This window comes from Agrilus planipennis, unplaced genomic scaffold (assembly GCF_000699045.2).
Source record: "Agrilus planipennis isolate EAB-ADULT unplaced genomic scaffold, Apla_2.0 scaffold195, whole genome shotgun sequence".
Lineage (NCBI taxonomy): Eukaryota > Metazoa > Arthropoda > Insecta > Coleoptera > Buprestidae > Agrilus > Agrilus planipennis.
Window position 1 is genome coordinate 233451 of NW_020439173.1, and position 16878 is coordinate 250328.

At 32.2% G+C, this 16878-nt stretch overlaps 3 protein-coding genes across 7 annotated transcripts in view; 2 read left to right on the forward strand and 1 right to left on the reverse strand.

Moving 5' to 3' along the window:
• Positions 1-2620: 2620 nt before the first annotated feature.
• LOC108739835 (phosphoglucomutase-2-like) lies at positions 2621-6381 on the forward strand. The gene is made up of 4 exons (XM_025978007.1): positions 2621-2626; positions 5184-5395; positions 5494-5702; positions 6161-6381. The coding sequence occupies exons 1-4, from the start codon at positions 2621-2623 to the stop codon at positions 6379-6381; spliced, it is 648 nt and encodes a 215-aa protein (XP_025833792.1).
• A 198-nt stretch (positions 6382-6579) lies between these two features.
• The window catches only part of LOC108739848 (START domain-containing protein 10), a 46974-nt gene continuing 36675 nt past the window's right edge, over positions 6580-16878 (reverse strand). For 2 of the 5 annotated variants that reach the window (XM_018473924.1, XM_018473921.2), the window contains exons 2-6: positions 10351-10467; positions 9105-9300; positions 8830-8962; positions 8023-8290; positions 6580-7180 (exon numbers count right to left, since the gene is read on the reverse strand). In XM_018473924.1, coding sequence (XP_018329426.1) covers positions 7112-7180; positions 8023-8290; positions 8830-8962; positions 9105-9300; positions 10351-10464 — 780 coding nt within the window. In that variant the 5' untranslated portion in view covers positions 10465-10467 and the 3' untranslated portion in view covers positions 6580-7111. Of the gene's footprint in view, positions 7181-8006; positions 8291-8829; positions 8963-9104; positions 9301-10336; positions 10468-10680; positions 10772-16878 lie in introns of those variants that run through there. The other 3 variants (XM_018473923.1, XM_018473925.1, XM_018473922.2) reach the window with 3 other exon arrangements.
• Positions 11220-16878, forward strand: part of LOC108739836 (probable phosphoglucomutase-2) — a 13875-nt gene continuing 8216 nt past the window's right edge. The window contains exon 1 of the mRNA XM_025978016.1: positions 11220-11574. Coding sequence (XP_025833801.1) covers positions 11237-11574 — 338 coding nt within the window. The 5' untranslated portion in view covers positions 11220-11236. The remainder of the gene's footprint in view (positions 11575-16878) is intronic.

Consider the following 16878-nt stretch of genomic DNA (forward strand, 5'->3'; position numbering starts at 1 on the left):
TCTACTTTGATAAATAAAAAAAAGATGGATGATTATTAAATTTTATAATGTGATAGCGTCAGAAACCAAAGGTAAAAGTATATACAGGGTGTTGTTCTACATTAATAATACTAAATTTTCTCATAAACATTCAAGAAATCTGATGGTGATTCTGTTTTTCTCAAATCTTTTGCGGTGCATAGAAATAATAACAGATTATAAACAAACAAAAATGACAAATTATAAAAAATTGAAAAAAGAAGGCCAATAATATAAGCAAATAAAAAAGTTATGTACGTACTTACCCCTAATAATAAATTGATTATATTAGAAGACATTGCAAAACATTAATTTTATCTTTAATAACATTAAAAATAAAAACGATTTATTAATGTAATACCTTTATACATATAGTAATAAGCAAAGTATGACAAAAGAATAGAATAATTTCTAGGATTCTTTCCTTTTATAATTGCTGAGAGATTATGATGAGAATTGTCACCCATTTTTAATTTCAATTTCGTGAACCAGTCGTACGGCCTAATAAACACATTTAATTAACAATTAAGACAGTTCTTTTTACAATAGCTTAATTAAAATGTTGAAACAAATATTTACTTACTACAAAACACACTTTTTGCTTTATTTTGAATTTATTTACACGAAGATAATAATAACAAATTGTTATTGTGAACCACGTATATTTGAAAAATTTTAATTTAAACCTAAACGTTTTAGTTTGGAAAACTTTAGTTTCCTCAAAGTTTTGAACTAATTTTTAAGTCACACTTAATATTATAAACATAAAATAAAAAGTCAATGACTATATTGAAATAGTATCAATTAATCATATTTCTAAAATTAATTTCATAGTTATTGTAGAAAGTTACACACAAAAAAGAAGACGCGACAAATGCATGGAGTGCAAAATCAATAATATTGATAAGCTTTTTAAAATGTAAACGTCTTTTACGGACATAATCTACTTGCAGATGTTGTAACATTACAAGTGGGTAATTTGAATTGAAACGTACAATAATGTTTTCCTTTGGTATCAGTTACAATCCATAATTCAAACAGAAAAAAGAAAGAACTAGATTACTCAATAAAAATAGTAGCTACCTATTTCTATTCTGACAATAAATCAACTGATTATTATTACTTGGACATCGTTATCTTTCAAGAACGAACCAGAAAGCTGAAAACTAGTTCATTCTTATTGTTAGGTCTGCATCTAACTATTTAGAACGTCAATTATTCCACAAAAAAGAACTGAACAAAACCGGTTTGTTGGCTAATAATAATTAGTTAAATGTTATAAACAATTACTTACTTTGGTCCTAAACATTGTTGGAAAATTAAAAGAAGTGTCCCTATCGTCGACATAAATAGCAAATGGGGGTCCCAAAGTGTTATTAAAACATTTAAGGACAAGAAGACCTGCAACACTCGCTGCCGAAACACACCAAACCAGCAAGGGTTTCTCGCAGGATTCAACCCTAGTATCTGGCAAGAAAGTAACCCCATATAGGACGTCCAAGACTCCCCAATAACCCTTGAAAGTAAAAACACACGTTTCGGCGTACAAAAACGTATGGAAGCGTCGGAAAACACTCATAAAAATTGTTCTTTTCGTTTTCTCCGAAAATTTGCTACACCAGTCCTTCCAAAGGATTAAAATCACATGCATCGAAGTTGCCACGACCGTTATCACTGTAGGGGATACTTTTACCAAGTAAATGTCTCCCAAGATCCATGATCCTCTCCAGAAACCAACAACAAGAATTACGACAACTGTTAAAGCACCCAAACTGTCCACAAAATTCAACAGACGTTTGTATCTTTTTCTTAAAGTTTCTTCTTCGTAATTTTTCACTGCTTTCAATACGAAACATTCAGTTTCTTGTGGTACTATTTGCGGTTTATTATGCGAAGTAATTAAAAGGGTTTCTTTTTCTCCATCCCCGCCGGTTTCGTTACTGATAAAAAGTTTTTCCTGTTCGTCCTGGACGCCTTGCGGTGCGGGTGAGATCGATGAGGGCTCCATCACAGCTGATGAGGACAGGCGTCGCGACTCATCCCGTGACAAGCTTTTTTAATACTGCACCAACTATTATTATTTATTATATTCCCATGATAAGCAAGGCCCAGTTTATTACCCGCTTGCTTTCTGATATCAAATCCATCGCGAAGATTAAATGTTTATGTAGTTTTTTTAACAAGGTTATTGTATTCTAGACAATTTCTATATGGGATTTAGGCCAACAGCAAAGTCGAAATCCAATCTTCTTTATTATTAAGTGCTCACTTTATTGAGGGAAAATTCAGTAATATAAAAAACGTCGCTCAAAAGTTATGAGTATCTCACTTCAAAGAGTCTTTAAAATAAAATGAAAATACCTTGGCTGAATTTCTATTTGTAAACATGTTTGCGTTATCACCATGTAGGTACTGCAGTAACAACTTTCTGAATATTTTTTTTTGTTGCTTCAAAAATATAAGTAGATATGCATTTGAAAAAAGCATTTGCAGCAAGTAAATCAAGTAAAATTGTTACTTTATCTATCTGCTTTGTATTTAAATATGTACAAATAATGAGTGAGTAGATAGGTAAATAGTTTTAATGAAAAGATTTCCAAAAATGCAGGTACAAGAGTATGTGGTTAGAATATTTTTCATACTTTACAATTTTAGGACATTTAGAAATTCAGTTTTTTCGTTTGCAGAATTTATCGTAGGGCAAAACGATTTCCAATTGGTTCAAACTTTATTTGTGTATTTCTAATACTAATTGTTTTAATTAGTTCAGATTTNAAATTAGATGTCAAGAGTTAGATAAGTTAATATAATTGTAACATCCGGTACCTACTTAGGTAAAAACAATTTTATGGAAGATATGAAGTACCTGTATAAACCATGTATGTGTACGATTGTCAGTAAGCTTTACACGAATGTAATTATTTTTTCTTGGATTACTTTAAAATTAATAAAAATAAATAAATAAAACATATGTTCTTTGATTCTGTTTTGACCCATCTTATGCTTTGTCCAACGTAATAATAATGGATTCGCTGCTTTACTAGTGGGTAGCCACTATAATTTTTATCGGAATTAGTTTTTTTTTCGTATTTTTTATTAAATTATCTCTCAAGGAATTTTCCTCAGTTTAGCATCCGTCATAAGAGAAAACGGAGTTAGTACTTCAAAGAAAACTTAATGTATAACAGCAGTGTAATTTTCTAATTTGATAGTCTATTACTATACACATACAATTCTCTAGCATTGTAACATAATTCGAAATAAAAACTGCGTTATCAAGTTAATTTATTCACTGTCTGCCGGCACAATAACAAATAAAGCATTTTCTGGCCGTTGTATAACAAACATTTATTGTTATGTAACATCCATAATTTACCTATACCATCGAAGGTGAAACAAATTATGCAAATAAAAAGACATTCCTTTTTGTATATAAAATTAAATTAGATTAAAAAAATTAAAATGGAAAATTATACCCTTATGATTGTTTTAACCCTTTATCAAAAGAAAAGCTTCCTACAATCGAGCTTTGTGGCACGTTTCAGGTTTCTTTAATGGCATGATTTTACTTCACTGTTAGATGTTAAGGTTTGAGTTTTGTATCAATTTTCAAAACTTACACGTAATTTTGCATTATAACGTAACGTATAAGTTGTTTTATTGATGAATATAATAAAAATAACAATATGTATACGTATATTATGTTACCTTGAGTTTAATAACCGATACAATTCTGTTTTTGTAGTTAATTTCATACAATTTTCAATGTTGCAAGGTCTCATAAGACCTAATCAAGGAATCGAATTAATTTTTGCAAAAACCTGAATTACATACCGTGGAAATTTCTATAATAGACGATAATAAAACAAATAAACGTTCTTAGTAAATATCCGTAAAATACTTTGTAACGATTACTTGTGGAAAATTAAGAAAAAGCAGCAAATATTTTCTTAAAACAGTAATTCTTTTCTGAACATTCTCTTTTTGTGTATTTAAACAAAGGAGTAAATTAAATATTTATTAACCAGATATAATTGTTGTTGTCTGATAACACAACAACTTTTCCATATCATAATCAATTGGTTCAAACACTAAATTAGTACTAAGTAACACATTTAATTAGGAATTGCGTTATAACAGCATTTCCTGTTGAAAAATTTCCTTTTTATTTCTTATCGAGCGTAATAACATTTTTGGTATTCATAAGTGCAAGGTTCTTTTGCGTTATTATCGGTTTATTTATTAAAAATACAAAAGAATACGTAATCTTTTAAAAATATAAATATTTAAAACAAAATAATGTTGCTTTGTATCTAATTTAATTAGTAGCCCCTTTTATATTATTTTGTACATAATATTTATTACCGCGTCGTCATTAATAGATAAAAATTTAGTAACTAGTTCAGTTATTTAATTAATTACCAGATAGTTAGTTAGGATTGATAAAAATGTATAAATAATTACCTTTTCAATAAGTTCATTATAGAGCATATTATTGTTCAATTAAAAATTAGACAGCAAGTTATAGAAAAGGCGATTTTTGTGGAATTCCAATTTATTTACAAACTTATTACATTCCCTAATTAATTAATGTCGTGTTTGTATACGTAGACGACCTCCACGGTTAATTTTCACTTTCTTTGGAAACGTTTGACGTTTGAAAATATTATTTAACACNTTACACTACTGTTACTATTCACTTCTATCACTGTCAATTTATTTCTTGATTCACTTCTACAACGGTCAATTTATTTCTACCTTCCTCGGCGATCGTCTCTTCCTTTAAATACTCTTTTGGTCCCTTTCGGGAAATTTCTCGAGTCGTCCGGAAAAGTCTCGCCTTCTTTGAAGTGTTCAATTGCTTTCCCGGAACGCAGGTGCGACACACACGTTTACAGATACGACGCACATGAAAAAAAGGCGACCGCGGCTAGTCGGCGAATCGATAAGCCGCTCACACACACGTATGCCCGACACGCTTGTGCTCGCTACAGAAGGAATTGGTCAAACTTGGGAAAAATGTTGATTAAATATCTCTGTAAATTCCGGACATTTTCTTACGAGTCCGTCGCTGTAAACGATAATTTTGGTCGCACCAATTTGTATTGTTTCTGCCGTAACAGCCGATGTTGTTATAAACGGTATTATATCTATCAAGGATTTAGAAATTTCGTCGTAATAACCGTTATGTCGTTGTTGTACCCAACTTCATTATAACCGATAGGTATGTACCATTTGGTTTCAGATTTCCAAATCCTGAAGAAGGAAGGAGCTGTCTCGATCTCTCGTTCAAAAAGGCAGATAAAATTGGATCAAAAATTATATTAGCCAATGATCCGGACGCAGACAGATTAGCAGTAGCAGAGAAAAGCGATAAGTAAGTTTTAAATTTCACGAAATTGTTACTCGATTTATTGTCATCTTCATTTGATATTCGTTTCATTTTTTGTTATCATTTTGAAAGATGGTTTTTAGAAATGACACCTGGACAATTTTCAATGGAAACGAACTCGGAGCTCTTCTTGGTTGGTGGATTTTGCAATGCTACAGGCAAAGATGTCCGAAGAGTGATTTGAGTAACTGCTACATGATGTCGAGCACAGTGAGTTCGAAGATCTTGAGAACAATTTCCAAAAAGGAAGGTTTTAATTTCGAAGAAACATTAACTGGATTTAAATGGATGGGTGAGAATGACATTTAATTATTTCTTCATTTATTTAGAGAAGTTCCAGAAGCTTTACGAAAAAAATAAAATTTAGATTTGTTATAAAAATTTTGTCCATTGGGTAGCAGCTCATATCTTAATAACAACATCACAAAGACGTGAATCCAAAGACTCCTTTCCACTCTGATCCAATTTTCGCATTTCCTGAAAATAAAGCATCACTTTGGGGATAAGTGCAGGCTTAATATCGCATCTATTTATTCTATTTCTAGTATGTTTCTAACCAGTTCTTCATGTCTCAAAAGATGGCCTGACATCTCATTTCTCCTTTTACTTGTTGACATCCATGGTATCCTCTGTTCTTCTATTTTTTAAAGTTACTTTTCCATTTCCAATCTTTTCTTCATCATCACAAAGCCTTTAGTTGGAATTCTGATACAGAAGTGAGTCTGTTACAAACTCAGAATTTTTTTTAAGGAAACAGAACGTTCAATTTAGAAAAAGAAAGCAAGGAAGTAATCTTTGCATTCGAAGAAGCCATTGGTTTCATGTGTGACCATCACGTTTTGGATAAAGATGGAATCAGTGCGGCTTTGGTAATGGCAACACTGGTTTCTTACCTTTATTCCAATGGGAAAACTTTAGCTCGAAAATTAGACGAAATCTACGATACCTACGGGTNATATAGTATGTATTAAATACACTACCCAATAAACTTATCGCAACAAATGAAAAGTATAGTCAAAAATCAATAAATTTTCAAACGATTGTCAAGGAGATATTGGAAAGAGTATTAGCAGAACAAAGGGTGTTTTGGAAATCAATAAAGATAAGGATAAGGAGAGGCAGGACCTAAAACGTAAAGGAGTCGTTAGAAGTCTTTTATTTTTTTAAGATCTAAATTAGACTATGATGATGATGACCAAGTGTTTGTTTTACTACTCGATATTAAGCGAGTCTACGTTATAGAGAGAACTGTTCGATATAAATAACGAATTTACACTGCAGGTACTTTAATTAAAGTGTAATTTCGGCTGAATTCTTCATTCTTGTGATAATTTTGTTGGGTGGTACTGTAATACGAACGTCTGTGTATGATGGGGTAATATTGGTTAAATAAATAATTATAAACGTTTATATTATATAAAACAAACGAATGTTAAATGTAATGTACGTGTATATGCCTTTAAGTGAAAGTTACGTTTGTATTTTTGTTGTAATACTGTAATGTTTTCGTTGTATTCATATCATTATATGAAGAAGCGGTAAAAGCGACTGTAAATACATTGACTAGAAGGATCAAATAGGTTAACAATGTTATAATATAATATATAATATAAAATAATAATTATTATTATAATACTTTTTCGAAATTCGTGAATAAGAAGAACACTTTTTTAAATAAGCAACCGTCAGGTCACACGGTCATCATACATGTACCATTTCAACCTCAGTGTCATCGTCTCTCGCAGAATCCGTTTCTAGTGGAGAAATACACTAGAAACGATAAAAAACGACGTTATACTGATACATATTCATGCCTATAGTTAAAACGTTCAAAATTGGCATAGTCTGCAATAAAACTGTCACATTTACATTCTTCTTTCAACTTACAAACTAGACTAGTGGTTGCTAACATAACTTTTACTCAAGACAATCGTTGTAGGGAATATTGTAAACATAGAAAAGAGATGTCAGATAGGAATTGCAGTGGACACTAACAAAGAAAAACGAATCACATTACACCAGTTGAAGTGTAAGAGAAAGAGATGCAGACAATCAGAATTTCAGTATGTTGCCAGCATCGGACTTCAAAGAGAGTTCAACATTCTTAGGAATTTAGGAAATCAAAAACGCTTTAAAGATATAATTTCAACTAGGCAGTTGATCTTTTGCGTAGGCACCTAAGCAACCCCTAACCACTGCCCGCTTACTGCTATTCGTTTATCTCTTTATCTTCACTTTGTCTGTAGTACTCATGAAGCATTTCTTAACTTAACAAAGATGTGTTCAAAACTCAGCAAATGACTACAGTTTCGAGAGATTCTTACATATAATTTGTAACGAACTATGCCAATTTTGATCGTTTCAACTATAGTTTCTTTTATATCTTTTTATAAATTTGTTTTCAGTTTTGATTGAAACTTTCGCGTGCATCAAAATGATGTTTTTTATAGTCCATTTGACTATAAACTTTTCGCATTTTTTTCCTGTTATGTTCTCATTATTTATTAATTCTGTCAATGACAATTATTGTCAAAAAGTATAACACTTTTGAACAAAATAGTTTTATTTGGTAGGAATGTATTTCAGAATTGCTTACTTCGTTTTTCACTTACATCACATATTTTTACCCTGGGAGAGAGCAACGTTTGTTCTGGATAGATCCACGGTTTGTAGCATGGCTCTTTCTGTTTAGCTTTCCATATCGGGTAACCCTCTGCAGCTTTCTTTAGCTGTTTCACGAGTTTGGGCGCAAAAATCTGCGTCACTTTGTTCACAAGCCAGGGTGGAATTTTACCGCGAGGATCAGTCTGTGACACGTATCCCAGGAAACAACCCTTGTCCGACGGTCTTATTAGAAAACCTGTTAAATGCGATATCGCTCTGAAACAAATATCTATCTAGAGCCAGTACCATTGAGAAGCTGATCAAACCCAAGCGAATCTAATAGATTTTTTTTTTAAATTTTCAACCGTTAGCAAATGAGAAAAAGCGCATTAAGCAAAACAAAAGCAAAGAAATAATTTCAAGATCCTATGAGGAACACAGATGCCCAAATTTGCAATCAACTAATTTCTAACAGTTAGATGTGAACGAAGAAGCTGAGGGAGGTATATGACGAAAACAATTGCGATGAATTTTCGTAAGATACAGGGAAGAGTACCACAAAAGCAAATGAGAGGAGAGGTATTAAACAAGCGATTGTAAGTGAATAGGCCTAAACACCCTAAACAGTGATATCTATAGTGGAAGAATTACTTTGAATGGATGTTAGTGGCGAGATACAGGCGGTCATAAAGCAGTTGTCACAAGTGGACTTAAAAGGTAAAGTGCCAGAGGAAATAAGCGATTGCAAATGACTAGATGTAAACAGAGGGATGTAAAGGGAGTATTGCCAAAAAATAATAACGAGGGAGACGTACCTTACGTATCCTTTTCTTGGTGGATACGACTTATGGTAAATCGAATGATTGAGTATCATTTTTTCGTCGCCCATATCTAGCCAGGACCTTTGTAAGACAAAGTCCCTATTTTTCATGGGTGTTGGACATGACACTGAAACATTAGGGTTCACTGTAAAGATATAAAACTCTTTTACTCAATCTGATATTATTGCTACTAGTATGAGACCTTTGGACGGAATTTACTATTTATCATTTCTCATTTTTTTTTGGTTGTGAATACGTCGCTGACTTACTGGCATAATATCCAACGTCATTGTTGGGATTTAAGTATCCTATTTCGGTGGATTCGATCATGTGGGTGTCCCACTCTTTCCTGTAATCGGGATCGTGGAGGACGTCGAAAAGCGTGCTCGCCGATACCTTTTCGAACTCTGTGTGGATTTTCACCATTTGTACGTTTGATTTTGAGCAAATTGTGTGCGTCCAGACCTGGATTTTGATCAGCAAAATTAGTAATTATCATTGCTAATTATGTATCGAACTAATACACTGTAGACTATATTGAAATTGGAGTTGACCAGAGGTTTAGTAGTTTAAAATGTGCTTCAGTCCTTTCAGTGGCTCATGTTTTTTCATGAAGAAATAGTTGGAAATTGGTGATTGGATTACTTTATAAACGAGCTATTTGTAGTTTGAAATTCAATGTGCTTGAAGCATCTTGAAAGTGTTTAGAGGTTTAGATCGAACTGTTTTCTAAGTCCTTAGATTTTGAAATGCAATTGGAGCTTCAAGGAGTAGAGCTTTGGGCTTGGGATTTGGAGCGCTTTGACGAGAGCTTTGCACAGCTTTCATTGAAATAAATCTTTCGATTTTTTTTGTTTCTGGGGCATGCTTATCTACCCCTGTTGGTAAAAATACTTATAAAGCAATAAATAAAACTTAAAAAAGAAGTTTTATTAAAAGTTTCAACAAGTTTGACAACAGCGTGAGTCGCGAGAACCGCGTAATCGATCTATGACGTAGGCAAGGGCGTAGCTGTATACGTTTGTATGTGTGGATGGATGTAAAACAATAAAGCGACTCTGAGCATGCCCCGTTAAAGATAGAATACAGGAGCGCATTTTTAGCTACATGGCGAACGGACGGGTTAAAAGTTGCACGTAAATAAAAGTGTTATCTTTGAGAGCTTAATGGTAAATACTATAAATTAACGATTCGACGAACAAACAAATAAAATAGATTGTTGCTGTTCGATTAATCTAACTGGTCAGGCACTGAAGTTCTTGTAATTTTGTATGTTGACGTCGGGGTTGTTCTTTTTCTGGCATGCCTCTGTAGATGTAAGAATAAGTGCGTAGGAGTAGTGTGCATAACAAACAATAAATAAGTGAGACAGTTGAATGTCCTTCTTTGATTCCACGAGATTCACGGTCAGTCTTGCGCAAAATAAAATTAACACACACACACACAGTGAACGAATAATAAATAAAATATTACGTTAATATAAAAGGCAAAGTAATCGTACATAGGAGAAGGTACCTTTGATTCGTCCCCCTTGTTGTATTCTAGTTTCCATTCCTCGTTGTTGTCTATCAAGTTTCTCAACATGAAGAAGTCGCTGTCTTCAGCGATCTTAACAGTCCCCACTTCCATTTCCTGAAGGAAAAAAAAACAACAAAACTCTAAGCACGTAGCAGAGGTGCATACTTATTAGAATACTACACGAACTTGCAGCGAGTGTAGTTTAAGTGACGCGATTTGTAATCATAAAATAGGAAAAAACAATGGGTACGAGTATACGAAATGTTTCATTTACTTAACGGAAAATAACTTGCGTGTAGGTACTTGGTTTAATTATAGAACGATTACCTTGGTTTATAATAATACGTGAAACGATTACTGTTACATTCAATTTTCTATTTCCTTTTGGATTTCATTTCTGCAAACTGTTGTGTAGTAAGTACCTAAATCACTTTCAATTTTTACGCAACGGCAGCTTTGCAACAAGACAGATAACAAAACCAAAAATGAAAAATGTAAAAACCAGTTCGATTTCAAATTGTGACTTGATAACAGTGCGCGTTATCACGACGTCGTGGTGATAGTAGAAGCGTCACATTTCAAAATCCGATTGATAAGAACGGTAAGTCGACATTGCGACTGCGGCAGAGTGTGTAACTTCTTCAATCTTCATTCGTTTGATTTGATATAAGCGCGCACAACTAAACAACATAAAAAAAAATACTCAACTACCGAGTGTTTCTCTCCTATCGCGTTAAATTTAATTCACTTGAATAAGTTAGTGTCATACTACCGGAATTTGTCTGACAGTTGCTGTTACTTTCAACTATTAGCTACACATTACTATTATTGGTCGGTCTATAACAATAATAATAATACTAGTGCTAACTAATAATAAATAAAAATGAGTGTTACCGGCGCAAATAGCCAGTGGCCTTGCGGATTGAAGCAAAAAATCGACGAATGGGTTTCGTGGGACAAAAACGAGAAAACTGTGTCAGAAATCAACCGCTTGATCGATAGCAATGCAACACAAGAGTTGTGTAAAAGACTACTGGACAGACTGTCGTTTGGTACCGCAGGACTGAGGGGTAGAATGCAAGCAGGGTACAATGCGATGAACGACCTGGTCATCATACAAACCACACAGGGTCTCCTCAAATATCTCGAAGAAACTAATCAAAATTTGCTTCGAGATAACGGTATCATATTTGGATACGACGGAAGACACAACAGTAAAAGGTAAAAAATCTATTGACTGGCGAAGAATCCTTATCTTATGTTTTCTGGAAAACTGGGGCAAATCTAACTGTATCTACCCTCGTCTTTCTGATAAATCTTCATTTCTAACTGATTAATTTTTTATGAATCAGAATTTAACGGGTTCTCATTTGTTGTTGTTAATTCGTATATAGACCTTGAGGATGAATCGTTTGTAAATTGACAATACAATTGTTTTTTACATTATAATGAGTTTGGTATTGCGTTCTTTTCAATTCAGAAATATCAACAGGCATCAGCGAGAATATGTGAATTAATTATAATTAATTTTGATTCATCGCAGTCGACCACAAATGATAACTTTGTAAAATTNGGACGAAAAGGCTACGTGTTTCTAGGTCAAGGATGGTACCAACTGAAAAATTATTTGTATGCATGTTTTGACGCGTTTTAATCAAGGGTAAATAATGGAAAATGAAAAAAGGGCAGCACCCATGAGGTGTTAACAAAAAGCAACACAGTAGCATGATGGCTGGTGTAAAGACAATCAATGTAATTAATGGTCTGGTAATAACAATTAATTAGTCATTAATCGTTAACTATAAAAAATAAAAAACACAATATGTATGCATATCTCTTAATAATTTGTATTCAAAAATAATAGCTCATGTACTGTTCAGGAAAGTAAACAATGTTTCTGTCACACTTGAAACGTATGGTATCAGTAAAAACAAGCTATCAAATTGACTAGAAAAAAAAGAGAAGTGTTTTGAGCGATAACTAACAAACAATAGCAGTATTGAGGAATTTTAACAGTAAAATAGATAAACTTTGATCTAAAAGGATTCCTAAGGAGAAATAACACTGTAAAAAACTGGACAAAAATATATATCCTGATTTTTATAAAATCCATATATTTTTCTTCCCTTTCAGGTGACCCTTTTTTTCTATTTTTCGAACACTTTTGATCAAAACNAAAACGGAGTTAGTACTTCAAAGAAAACTTAATGTATAACAGCAGTGTAATTTTCTAATTTGATAGTCTATTACTATACACATACAATTCTCTAGCATTGTAACATAATTCGAAATAAAAACTGCGTTATCAAGTTAATTTATTCACTGTCTGCCGGCACAATAACAAATAAAGCATTTTCTGGCCGTTGTATAACAAACATTTATTGTTATGTAACATCCATAATTTACCTATACCATCGAAGGTGAAACAAATTATGCAAATAAAAAGACATTCCTTTTTGTATATAAAATAAATCCAAATTTTTCTAATACATTTTGGGGAAAAATTGGGGCCTACTGATCCCCATTCTTTGGATAAATAAGATACACACTATGCAGCAATTTCTTGTAAGGAATTGGAGGAATCTGGTTCTGGATATATTGCCATATGAAGAACAGCTTTTTTCAAGTTTTCTTTGCCTAAAAATCGCTCGACGTCTTCTTTATGAAAACTAGTAAATGTCGGAAAACGCCATTCCGTGGGGTTAGTGTAAATACTCATTACGACTTCGAACGGGTTCTCCTTTTTCCTTAATCTGCTTTTTACTATTCCCCTATCATATTCAACGATGTCGGAATCGAACTGATTAAATTTATTATGAGATAATGACAACATATTAATTTCTTTTGCATCATCTGGTTTCAATAAATTAAATTTGTTGTTAATTGGCATTCTGTAAACAATTTCATTCATCATTTCTTCAGCAGGTTTTCTTCGTAATTTTTCTATTTCCTTTCTCTTATTATTATGGTAGGCGGTAATATGTGCTAAAATATTTTCGAAATTCTTTGGGGGAATTTTCTGGTAAACAGATATTTGTGGAAATTCTAATGATTGAATTCGGTATGGATTTTCACCCTTCGGTCCATTTATGAATGGTCGTGGACTTAATTGATAAACATCGGTAGCGACATAGGGATTTTTAAATTCATCTACGTACGGTAATCTAGAAGTGAGGATTTCGTTTTCATTTAAATATGACAATTCCATCAAGGGTTGTTCTTCTACTGATATCACCTCATTGATAAGTCTAGCAGCTTTTGGAATAAAACGATTTCTGAATTTTCCGAAGTCTGCAAAATTTTGTTGAGCTCCCCGCGAAAGTTGAATAAAAAATATACACTAAAAACAAATTACACTGTCACGAAAACCTAATTTATAATTCGTTTAATTGTAATTTTATCTATTTGTGTAAAGTTATAAAACATACATACATATATTTATTTAAACTCGTATGTTAGACAATAAGCCATTTCAATATTCAAGTATATATAATTGAACTGATAACAAATTTTTATTTTATTATAGATATAAGTGCTTTATGGTTTTGCTAATGCTTTTATCAAACTTTGCCAATTAAACTAGATAACGCTTTGTGTTTTTTAGTAAAAAAACATGAAACTCAAAATTCGAGAAGAACTATCGTCTACTTTGATAAATAAAAAAAAGATGGATGATTATTAAATTTTATAATGTGATAGCGTCAGAAACCAAAGGTAAAAGTATATACAGGGTGTTGTTCTACATTAATAATACTAAATTTTCTCATAAACATTCAAGAAATCTGATGGTGATTCTGTTTTTCTCAAATCTTTTGCGGTGCATAGAAATAATAACAGATTATAAACAAACAAAAATGACAAATTATAAAAAATTGAAAAAAGAAGGCCAATAATATAAGCAAATAAAAAAGTTATGTAAGTACTTACCCCTAATAATAAATTGATTACATTAGAAGACATTGCAAAACATTAATTTTATCTTTAATAACAATAAAAATAAAAACGATTTATCAATGTAATACCTTTATACATATAGTAATAAGCAAAATATGACAAAAGAATAGAATAATTTCTAGGATTCTTTCCTTTTATAATTGCTGAGAGATTATAATGAGAATTGTCACCCATTTTTAATTTCAATTTCGTGAACCAGTCGTACGGCCTAATAAACACATTTAATTAACAATTAAGACAGTTCTTTTTACAATAGCTTAATTAAAATGTTGAAACAAATATTTATTTACTACAAAACACACTTTTTGCTTTATTTTGAATTTATTTACACGAAGATAATAATAACAAATTGTTATTGTTAACCACGTATATTTGAAAAATTTTAATTTAAACCTAAACGTTTTAGTTTGGAAAACTTCAGTTTCCTCAAAGTTTTGAACTAATTTTTAAGTCACACTTAATATTATAAACATAAAATAAAAAGTCAATGACTATATTGAAATAGTATCAATTAATCATATTTCTAAAATTAATTTCATAGTTATTGTAGAAAGTTACACACAAAAAAGAAGACGCGACAAATGCATGGAGTGCAAAATCAATAATATTGATAAGCTTTTTAAAATGTAAACGTCTTTTACGGACATAATCTACTTGCAGATGTTGTAACATTACAAGTGGGTAATTTGAATTGAAACGTACAATAATGTTTTCCTTTGGTATCAGTTACAATCCATAATTCAAACAGAAAAAAGAAAGAACTAGATTACTCAATAAAAATAGTAGCTACCTATTTCTATTCTGACAATAAATCAACTGATTATTATTACTTGGACATCGTTATCTTTCAAGAACGAACCAGAAAGCTGAAAACTAGTTCATCCTTATTGTTAGGTCTGCATCTAACTATTTAGAACGTCAATTATTCCACAAAAAAGAACTGAACAAAACCGGTTTGTTGGCTAATAATAATTAGTTAAATGTTATAAACAATTACTTACTTTGGTCCTAAACATTGTTGGAAAATTAAAAGAAGTGTCCCTATCGTCGACATAAATAGCAAATGGGGGTCCCAAAGTGTTATTAAAACATTTAAGGACAAGAAGACCTCCAACACTCGCTGCCGAAACACACCAAACCAGCAAGGGTTTCTCGCAGGATTCAACCCTAGTATCTGGCAAGAAAGTAACCCCATATAGGACGTCCAAGACTCCCCAATAACCCTTGAAAGTAAAAACACACGTTTCGGCGTACAAAAACGTATGGAAGCGTCGGAAAACACTCATAAAAATTGTTCTTTTCGTTTTCTCCGAAAATTTGCTACACCAGTCCTTCCAAAGGATTAAAATCACATGCATCGAAGTTGCCACGACCGTTATCACTGTAGGGGATACTTTTACCAAGTAAATGTCTCCCAAGATCCATGATCCTCTCCAGAAACCAACAACAAGAATTACGACAACTGTTAAAGCACCCAAACTGTCCACAAAATTCAACAGACGTTTGTATCTTTTTCTTAAAGTTTCTTCTTCGTAATTTTTCACTGCTTTCAATACGAAACATTCAGTTTCTTGTGGTACTATTTGCGGTTTATTATGCGAAGTAATTAAAAGGGTTTCTTTTTCTCCATCCCCGCCGGTTTCGTTACTGATAAAAAGTTTTTCCTGTTCGTCCTGGACGCCTTGCGGTGCGGGTGAGATCGATGAGGGCTCCATCACAGCTGATGAGGACAGGCGTCGCGACTCATCCCGTGACAAGTTTTTTTAATACTGCACCAACTATTATTATTTATTATATTCCCATGATAAGCAAGGCCCAGTTTATTACCCGCTTGCTTTCTGATATCAAATCCATCGCGAAGATTAAATGTTTATGTAGTTTTTTTAACAAGGTTATTGTATTCTAGACAATTTCTATATGGGATTTAGGCCAACAACAAAGTCGAAATCTAATCTTCTTTATTATTAAGTGCTCACTTTATTGAGGGAAAATTCAGTAATATAAAAAACGCCGCTCAAAAGTATCTCACTTCAAAGAGTCTTTAAAATAAAATGAAAATACCTTGGCTGAATTTCTATTTGTAAACATGTTTGCGTTATCACCATGTAGGTACTGCAGTAACAACTTTCTGAATATTTTTTTTTTGTTGCTTCAAAAATATAAGTAGATATGCATTTGAAAAAAGCATTTGCAGCAAGTAAATCAAGTAAAATTGTTACTTTATCTATCTGCTTTGTATTTAAATATGTACAAATAATGAGTGAGTAGATAGGTAAATAGTTTTAATGAAAAGATTTCCAAAAATGCAGGTACAAGAGTATGTGGTTAGAATATTTTTCATACTTTACAATTTTAGGACATTTAGAAATTCAGTTTTTTCGTTTGCAGAATTTATCGTAGGGCAAAACGATTTCCAATTGGTTCAAACTTTATTTGTGTATTTCTAATACTAATTGTTTTAATTAGTTCAGATTTGTTTTGTAAAGAAAGAAACCACGTGTCAACAATAAACGTTTATTGCAAAAATATATTAACGATAAGTTATTAACAATTAATTATTTAATTATTCTT